The 10,539-nt window shown below is 39.1% G+C and overlaps 2 protein-coding genes across 2 annotated transcripts in view; both read left to right on the top strand.

Moving 5' to 3' along the window:
- Positions 1-10,539, top strand: part of LOC126762498 (serine-rich adhesin for platelets) — a 234,692-nt gene that overhangs the window by 22,898 nt on the left and 201,255 nt on the right. The window lies entirely within an intron of this gene.
- LOC126762828 (battenin-like) lies at positions 2,868-4,347 on the top strand. Its single transcript, XM_050479870.1, has 5 exons — positions 2,868-3,014; positions 3,087-3,232; positions 3,299-3,457; positions 3,516-3,840; positions 3,916-4,347. The coding sequence occupies exons 1-5, from the start codon at positions 2,868-2,870 to the stop codon at positions 4,345-4,347; spliced, it is 1,209 nt and encodes a 402-aa protein (XP_050335827.1).

Raw genomic sequence — 10,539 nt, 5'->3', positions numbered from 1 at the left:
CGTGGTGCTCAAAGAATTTTCAAAACAATCTTTTTATAATAAATCCATCCTGCTGAATATAACGTCGAACATCATTTATTCAGCCTGAGCACCGAGGAATGGCTTTCTTACAAAAAAGTTCTCAACTTCGTGTGGTAAATATTTAAGGTCACAGAAATGTGGTTTAGTGAAGAAATATTTTAACACAAAATGAAATATACTTTGTATCATAATTTACAGTTTTGTAGTAAATCCTTATTTTTGGTCGAGTCAATAGGCGGTCGTATGAGCAAGAGTTGTAGTTAATGTCATTCCGAATAGGTGATACTGCCAACTGCCGCCTACTAGACCAGCAACTACTAAAGTAAATCGAAAGCGCTTAGCATTAAATGTGTTATTATATCGAAGAGATCTCAGCAAATGAGTAAGGCCATCATAATAGTTTTTCTTCTATGTCAACTGGTAAGAGGCATATGTTTTGTATGCAGAATTTCATAAATACCAGATATTAGTATTTGGTAAGTATAGCAACAAGAAATAATGAGTGTAACAGTGGCGGTTGGCAGCTATGTTCTGCTTGTTATTCTACGCGCCGTAGAAGATTCACAGTAACAGAGATAGAGGAAGAGAGAAAAATCACAAATAAAGCCGAACACAGAAACGATATGTAGTAAATTAAATATTCCCTACAGGGCATCGTAACTGTTTTAGTACCAACAAGCAGCCTAAAAATATGCAACATTATATTTGTCATAATTGATTCATGTACATATGTTTTTTCAAATGTGCAGCGGCTGTTAATTCATTAAATAGAGAATAAAGTTGCAAATTTTGAACTGAAAGTTTATGTTCGCTGGAAACACGTCTTGTGTAGATCAGATTATCAAAACAAAACCATTAGGTTAGGTTAGGTCATAGGTTGGGCCTAAAAATGGCTAGATCTCCTTTGTGTTACCCAAAGACTCCTTATAACTTCATAAATCGAAGAATCGTTTTGATCTTGCCACAAATTTATTAATGCGATCAATATGAATCCCCGGCAGTTCGCTATGCTCACCAAAGCTGTGTGTATCGAGATATTTCACATTCCGTCCGATAAAAGTCGTACAACTGAGAAAAACAAGGTGATTTCACCTCGCTTTCTTCTTACCAGCAAAGAGAGTGCGCCAAAATATTTAGTCACACCGCATGTGTAGCTATTAGACAGTGTACAGTGAGAACCCCTACAATTGCGCCGAGATTGTCTTTGAAAAGTGCAAGAAGTTTGGAGCACATCTTACGGCTCACTTTTAGCCAGAATGATCTCACAGTCATACCAGTCCTGGTTGTTGACCCGCGCTTTGCCAGCTTCCTGGAGATCCAAAGTTCTAAGCAAGAGAACATGGCACAACCGACCCGCTTCCACACGGATGAAACTGGAGTAAGGATGCGCTCCAAAGCAAGCTCAATGCAAGCTAATGAGGAAAAAACTTCAAGTTGTTGCTAAGGATGTTATGCACTACTTAAGTAGCGCACTCTGAGCGAGCTGAAAGCCAGTATAGCCGTTCGGCACTCGAAGGCAGCACTTCGGAGCAGTATATCTACCGCTGCCTTAATTGTAGCCACCAATTTGGTTAGAGGCGTTACATCTTTCACATTGCTCCTCTAGATCAGTATAACTTTCAATTCAATGTTTGGCTTCCATGAGAACTTTGTAACAACACGTGCGATATGGGATTGATACCGAGAGCTGAAGAGAGAGGCGAGACACATGTGTAGACAAAAAATGAGAGAGTCCGCAATGCGTGTGTGCGAAGAGCTTGACAAGCTCGAAAATTTTACGACGGCGGCGAAGAGCTGATGAGCACACATTAGCTTATTTGTAGGATATGGTTGGACGAACGCATGCCCGGCGATTAGAATTTAAGTGTGCTCTGGCGCTGTACACAAAAAGGGAGACCCCACATTCTGCGCCAAGTACCGTAGGATAGGCCATGTAAGGTTCTATTGAGCGATTGTGTGAAAGATTAATTTTAGGCCTAGAACACAACAATTGACCAGATAGACCAAATCTTGGAATAGACCCGTGAAAAGAGGATCGACACACATCACCTGTTCGTCGATTTCAAAGCTGCTTTTGACAGCACGAAAATGAGCTGCCTTTATGTCGCTATGTCTGTATTTGATATCCCCGCAAATTTAATGCGGGTGTGTAAACTGACGTTGAGCAAGACCAAAGACTGCGTCAACCGTATCAAAGAAGGTTTCAGACAAGGCGTCTCCCTATCGTGCGACTTCTTCAATCTACTCTAATTAGAGCTGCAGAACTAAATAGAGAAGGTACTGGCGCACGCCGATGATATTGACATAATTGGCCTCAACAATCAATTATATAATTAATATACTAATTAATTAATAATTAAAACTAATATCAGAAAGCGAACTTTTTTATTTGACAGGATGTCTGCATGAACTTCGGCAAGGATTATTTCCCAAGTCAGCGGTACAATTTTCGAATAAATTGTTCATATTGGATACTATAGCTTATAGTATATTATTATACAAATTGGCTGAACAAGTTTATGTACAGCAACTTTTCATTTGTGAATGGTATTCTAGCCGCGGTGTAACCGAAGTTAAAAGTTTTATTGCTTTAAAAGGATTATGCAATAGATTTGTACACTTTGCAACCTTGCCAGTAGAAAAGCAAAAATAAAATGAAATAGATTTGATGAAAAAAGTCGAACATGAAAATTAAAAAAAAAAAAATAAAGAAATTTGTCGAAACTTTCAACGAATTTCTTTTAAAAGAGATAAATAACAAAGAAAGTCTATAAGAAGTTGAATTTTCTTAAGATTAATTCCCATTAATTGATTAAACGAACTACAACTTATAACTACAATCAACCATGGCCGACGCAGTCGCAACGCCGACAAAAGACAAAGGACTCTGGCGTGATCTCGTAGCCTATTGGTTATTGGGTCTATGCAACAATTACGGTTATGTTGTAATGCTGACCGCGGCGCATGACATCATATCAGCTTTTGAAAATGAGGTGTGTATTACTGAGACTGAAAAGTCAACTTGCAACTGAAACTTTTCACACACACACACACACATTTTGAAGGCTGAAGCAAGTAAATATTTGGAGTTGGCAGCGAACAGCACACAACGGCGTTGCAATAAGATGTCCACCAGCGCCGTATTGTTAGCCGATATAATACCATCATTTCTGGTGAAGTTTCTGGCACCATTTCTGCCCTTCTGGGTCAAGTGAGTGCATGGCATGGCAAATACTAGTATATTTTGAAATCTAATTAATATTATAACAAATAATAGTGTGCGCATGGGGCTCGCTATCAGCTTAACGGTGTTCAGTTTCATAACTGTCGCGCTGGCAAAAGTCGAGTGGTTGGCTTTCCTCGGCATAATATTCACCTCGGCCAGTTGCGGTGTTGGCGAGAGCACGCTACTGGCCTACTCATCCAGTTTTAATAAGTGAGTAAGATGAATTTTCGGCTCATATTTAAGTATAATATCTATATGTAATGACAAGAGATGTGGTTTCGACTTGGTCTTCTGGCACTGGTGGCGCAGGCATAATCGGCGCTCTAAGCTATACGTTGCTCATTGATTTGAAATTGACACCGCAGCAAGCAATGTTAGTGTTCCTGTATGTGCCCACTTTGCAAGCTTTGGCGTTTTGGTTATTACTGCGAAATCCAAAAGAGACGTTTGTGCGCACTGAGTCAGCCGAATTGGTGCCACAAGATGTGCTCACAGTAAAGGAGAAGCTAATATACTTCTTCAAGAATCTGCTGCCATTCTTTATGCCACTCTCTTTGGTGTATTTTGCGGAGTACTTCATCAATATGGGTTTGGTGCGTAAAAATGTATAATTTTTTGATTTCTTCTAACTCCTTCTAAACCCATATTTCAAACTCTTTCACTTTCAGTACGAGTTGGTGTATTTCGAACATATTTTCATCCCACCGCCCACACAATATCGCTGGATTAGCACTGACTATCAAATCGGTGTATTTATTTCACGCTCTTCCGTCAATATAATACACTTCACGCTTATCTGGCCCATGGCGATTTTACAATGCGTCAATGCGGTGATCTTCACATTGGAAGCGATCTTCTTTTTCACACCCAGCTTTTGGTTGATCTTGGTGTTTGTGCTGTGGGAGGGTTTGCTTGGCGGTGGCGCTTATGTGAACACCTTCTATCACATGTCGAAAGTGGTGCCACCAGAGCGACGTCAATATGCCATCGGCATGGTGGCTCAAGCAGACTCGTATGGCATTATAGCCGCTGGCATGCTCGCTATTCCCGTGCATAATATAATATGTGATATTGATGTGCGTGAGAGGAGTAGCTGGTAAGAGGTGATGCTTCAAATATATGCTGACTATTATATACATATGTTGTAGTTTTATTATCTGCAAAAAGTATAAATATTTTTTGGATATGCAAACTTTTCGTTATATGTACTTTCTGATATAATTTTGGGTATGTTTTCAGATATACTTTTAAATATACTTTTAGGATTTTATTCTCTGAAGAAGTATAATATATGTATATGTATATTTTAGATAAGTAAGCTTATACTTTCTGATATACTTTTAGATATTCTTTCAGGTATACATTCATATATACTTTTATATAATAGGCGGTCAAATCCGCAGATTCTCAGCTGTTATTCATGCAATTACACGCCGCATAATTTCTTAAAGATGTGTAATCGAGCTCTATTAACTCTTACTGAACACTCAAGAAGGTAATTTATTTATAATATCGCTTTGGAATATCACTCAATGACCTTTGAAATGCTTCCCAACTTTGATCTTATTCGAAGCCTCATTAAAAGTATAAAATATTCAAGTCTGAAGGCCTACTAATAAGACAGATTTAACTACAAGTTTAGTTACAAATTTTGAATCTGTTAGCATTACGAAAATTGACTTAATATTTGGTATATAAAAAGATAAGCTCCACATCATTGGAATCAGCGTTAACACCAACAACAACGTCACCCTCGAAATCCGACGCAGAATAACTCTTGCCAACAGGTGCTGCCTCGGACTGAGTAGGCAATTGGAAAGTAAAGTCCTCTCTCGACGAACAAAGACCACATCTACATGTCACTCATCATTCACGTCGTGTTATACATATGGTGCAGAGGTATTGACGATGGCAACATCTGCCATCATATTGTACAACACCTTGCAATACGTGTATCGTCTAATCGATGGAGACATCGAACGCAGAAATACTAAAGTAGAATGTCAGGATATAGCAATCCGGTCAGGCGATGTCGAGCAGGAGATATTTAATATGTACATCCCCCAATTCCATGTTGCCCTACAAAATATCACCCGAATATATATGTGCCACTTCGCGGTGAAAACCATTTGGTACTAGGCAACTTTAACGCGTACCACGATCTTTGGCATTCCTCCTGTCAAATGATCGTAGGGGGACGGAGCTGGCGAAACAGATTGACGATTCGACATTCTACACAATGATCGACGAATCCCCCACCAGACCAGCGGTGATCTGATAAATAGCATAACCTGGCGAGCTATGCTAACTCTCGCATCAAATCATCTGTCCATAATTATCTCGATCAAGAAATTTCCCGATTTTTTTCTGTGGACAACCGTTATTTTTGATTACTGGGTGGGTTACTGGGTCAGCTTCACAGAATTTACTGAGAACACTTTCACTGCTCTACCCACTCCAACGGACGTAACCGTGGGCGAACGTCGATTCCGAAGGTGATAGAAGCAGCTACCGCCCTCTTTATCCCAGCTGGAAGAATAGCGAAATATACGCCCTAATTTCCCAGCCGAAACTGTTGTTCAGCTAACGAGCTTTAGATTTGACACAGTCAGTCACACAACGCTACTGCAGGACATTGAACAAACTATTCTCCCTCAGGAGTTAAGAGGTGGACCATGAACCTCCTGAGCGGACGTGAATCATCCGTAATGTTCCGAGGATAAAATTCTAATATAAGAAGAATTAAACAAGGGGTTCCGCAGGGTGGTTTTCTCTCGCCGTTATTGTTTAACTTCTATATCTCGAAACTCCCACAGCCACCAGAGGGAGTTGACGTCGGGCAATCGAATTGGCAAGTGTTAATACGAGAAGAAACGTTGTTGGCAACTTACAAGGCAATCGGCCGGCCGGTCCTCAACCACGCCGCACCAATACGGTCGCCTGGATGTTGTTGAACGCAGATAAAAAAGCTTCACATTTGTCAGAACACTCCACTCCGGACTTCGACAGGATGCCTTCTGATGTCTCCTATCGAACACCGACATAGTGAGGCCCTTATGCTCCCAGTTAAGGAGCATAATGAACTCCTCTCCAGGCAGTTTCTGCTGGGATACTTTCACAGAAAGCATCTCTGCCGTCACCTGCTTAGAGCGGAACCGCCTCCTAGGAACATCAAGAGGTCATTCCTCAACTACGTCGAGGACATTAGACAGTACGCCGACCAGACTTCGGACGCACCAAACTTCTGGAAAACACTGACCGCCATTCACAGGAGTCATCAATACCTTCAGCGACTCCCTTCCAGTGAATGGCGTACTCGACACTGGGCAGTCAAGCCACCACCCATCGCAGAAAAGCAACAACAACAACATGAGAACATCTGATGAGTCGACGTTACGAGTTTCGGAGAGGAAGGTTCTGCGAAAGATTTATCGCATTCGATGGAAAGATGAGATGTTCGATATATACGAAAGCATTATCATAGTTCAGCGAATTAAGACTCAGCGGCTACGCTGGCTAGGTCATGTCATCCAAATGGAAGAAAACTTTCCAGGTCTGAGAGTATTCAACGCAGTAACCGCCGGCGGAAACAGATGAAGAGAAAGACCTCCACTCCGTTGGAAATACCAGATGGAGAAGAACTTGGCTCCGCTTAGAATCTCTCATTGGCAACAGCAACCGCAAAAAGAAATAACTACTGGCGCGCTGTTGTCAACTCAACTATAACTGAGTAAGTGTCTACGCCAATAAAGAAGAAGAATAATTGAGTACATGAGATAAGATCGTTTTATTTTTCCCCATCAAAAATAAGTATCTGAACCAGTGGTCGGCATTTCATAGCAAAAATTTTGCAAACTAACTGGGCTACTTTGTTTTCGTGCTCACCAACACAGTGACAGATCCTCTCATGCCGACCACTGATCTGAACCCAATTTAAGACCATGCATGGTGACTTACGTAGTTTAAGAGCCTCAAATCATAAGCAGCTTCAGATGTGTGTCTAAAGCAATTAATTTCTAATAATTAAAATAATTTCTAATGGGCATGTAAACAATTCCACTTTACATTTCTGGTTTCATATTTGATGTTCCTATCTTTAACAAGCTCTAATTAATGGAAAACGGTTAACGAACAATTACTAAAAATTATATAAAACAATTTTTTTATTAAGTGTTTCTGCCTTCAAACAAATCGATCTCTTCCCTTTGTCACTTAATTTAAAAACTAACACTCAATTGTCAAGCAAACATGACAACTCACTATGTTAAGAAATGAATCATTATTAATGACTAATTGTTATATTATTTGCGACCAAGTTCCATTGAAAACTTTATGAATTCTTACTTCTTAATCGAATCATTATTTCAGATAATTTCTGTAACGAAGCCCCTGTTAACATTCACTAAACTTTTTGACACGTCAAGGTTCGACCTTAACATCACTTTTATTCCAACGAATATTTTCAATACACGAGTATTAGGAAAAGCTCCTGTTTCATTGATATCATTAGGTATTATAGGATTTAAGTCCTTATTACCTAAATTTCGTGTGGCATCAATGAGTTGGTCTTGTGCTTTAATCGTATAAATAACAGTCCCTTTATCTTGAAAGCTTTGGAGAACTTTTTCATTATGACTATTAATTTGGTCATTAGTTGTATAAATTCTTAAAGCTTTCTCAATCGAGAATTCTTCAGTGGTACCTGTTGACAGTCTTCCAAGAAGAACTTCAAGATGCTTAGACGTCAACTTTCCAACTCTTAAAGCATTTAGCACATCTATAAATGTCGGGTGTTCTTCTTGTTGACGCATGTTTTGTTGGAGTTCAACCAGACGGAATTGTTGCCACAGCTCTGTAGCGGATTTCATATGTTCTGGTTGTTGAAACACTTGATGTCCTCGCACAGGTGGTAAATGCATTAGATCATCAAAGAGTAAGGCACCACCAAAACAAGCATCCGGTCTCTTGAGTTGGCGCAAACGAGAGTCGATCATGCAAAGCATCTCATAAGGTACCAATAAGGCCATAACTGGCGCATCCCTCTCAAACAGATGCCCGTTAGAAGTGGAATATTAATTATTACATTATCTTTTTGCACTGGTGGTTGTAGCAGACTGTGTAGTGTAGACCCACTAACGAACCGTGCTGCATTTCCAGTAAGAGCACCAATTTTCACGACCGATTTACCATAACATCAGTTTCCGAACGATAAGGCATAAATTGAAGGAGTAGGCTGTAGAAAAAGTTTTCTAGATCTGATGTTGCTATAAAGTATGGCACCCTAACAACTGCGTGAACCTTTCTCACAACCATTTTGCTCTTATTTAATAGTGTAATGAGCGGACTACGTGTGTTTCGATATTCTTCATAGGCAACATGATCAACATGTTCCTCACTTTCGCTTACTTTTTTCGTATAGAATGGTTCAAACAACATTGCAAACTCTGTAAGGCTCATGTTGGTAAAGTCGTAGTCGTGAGATTATAACGGACGTGTTTGATATCTTTCAAATATATTACTATAATAATCAGTTGCGTGTCCGCTTCTGAATTGCAATATTCTGTAACGCTGTTGTGGCTTTATTGGGTTCAGAAAAATGCAGCTTCCAGAACTGTCCCATAATGGGATACAACGAAGTGTATATGCATATTCTGCAGCTGATACTTCTCGTTCATTAAGATTCTTCATACATTTCCTGCACAGTTTTCGTGAAATATCAGTCTCTTCGCTTTGAATTTGAGATACTTGTATTGCCTGCGCAATTCCAGAATCTATTCCTTCAGGTTATGCTTTCGATAGGTACTTTGCTTATAGTACGAGTACGCTATCGCTTCGTTTGATGCGCATGGCTGAATATCCATGTTGCCTGCCCATAGTCTTAATAACTCTGGGTGGTAATTATTTACTCTTCCATCTTCCTTTCGACGCTTAATGAAGCTCTGAATCTTCATCTTCTGGAGAAATTGTTGGTGTAGAAATTACGATACAGAATAAGTTTTCCATCTTCTGAGATAAATTCTGAATGATTTTCGATCCAAATTACTATATGAAAATGAGGACTACCCCGATTCTGGAATTCAATACGCCACCAATGGTCCTTCTGTTTGCCGCCAAACACATCATCATTATTTTTTATAAACTTTATTAGAGCATTTACTCTTACCATGACATATCGACTTAATATTACTACGATCAACATCAGCCCAACCATCGGCTATTAACAAAGCTTTTCGTTGATCTAATGAGTTGAGATCATTTGAGCTAAATGTTAAACAGTATGTTGGAGCGACTAAACATCTGATTTTAGTTAATAGTTCATTCAAAACTGATCTCCAATGAGCTGCTGAGCCTCTCAAATCTTTTACATAAAGATGGACATCTTCGATTGCTCCTTCTCGATTAACAATTTTTTTTGCCGCATGCAGATATAGTGTTTTTGATTCTATAATATTCAAAGAAGGATAAGGCATAAAAAAGATAGTCGTTACGTTGAAATCTTGTTTCACCGCCCAAAACTCTGAACTGAAACTAGTCTACCGCTGTAATATTAACAGGCATTTGTTCTTTAAACCCGTTTTTCCGTAAGGAAACAAGAAGTACTAGGCAAATTATTATTTTTTCAGTTCATATCCAATATTAACGATATTGTCTTGAATTTTGTGGATAATTTTGTTAAGATTTCGTGAAACCTGTAGTTCATCATCCACATTGGATTGAATTACATCAACTGGTTCCATTAATGATGTCTTCAGTGGAGTTATTTGAGTAGGTAGTTCTTGTTGAGAAGGAATCGTTTCAGTGAGTTAGTGAAGTAATATTTGTTATCATAGTACGTCACTCCGAGTGATTGTCCATCTGTTCTCAATATGCCGGCGCTACGTTCCATGAACAGATATTCCAAACCTTGACGAATAGTGTGTCCAAAGTGTGTTTCGTTATACTTTTCGTGCTATAAGCTTGCAAAAGCTTGGTTCATCGGCTAAAGTGATCTGAAACCGTTTGTCAAATCCGATTATTTTTGACTGTGTTGAAATTTTGCAGCAGTAGGTATTCATTATCATCAATAGGATAGGTCATTAGATTTCGCTCCACAACTTCTCATGTGGAACCTTCTTTTCTCCTTTACGAAAATCTATATAGATATGTTTCTTTTATAATTTTAGATTAACAGAACCGTACACTTCGACTGTTTTGATTCATTTGATTGTTTTTGATATTTATGATGTCTCAGTGAAACCAAAAAAGTAACCGTAAAAACTTGACTTAATCCATTTCTGTTATTCTTGACTAGT

This window comes from Bactrocera neohumeralis, chromosome 6, assembly GCF_024586455.1.
Source record: "Bactrocera neohumeralis isolate Rockhampton chromosome 6, APGP_CSIRO_Bneo_wtdbg2-racon-allhic-juicebox.fasta_v2, whole genome shotgun sequence".
In the NCBI taxonomy this organism is placed as follows: domain Eukaryota; kingdom Metazoa; phylum Arthropoda; class Insecta; order Diptera; family Tephritidae; genus Bactrocera; species Bactrocera neohumeralis.
The sequence above is the reverse complement of the archived record's forward strand: the minus strand, read 5'-3'. Positions and strand labels throughout refer to the sequence as shown.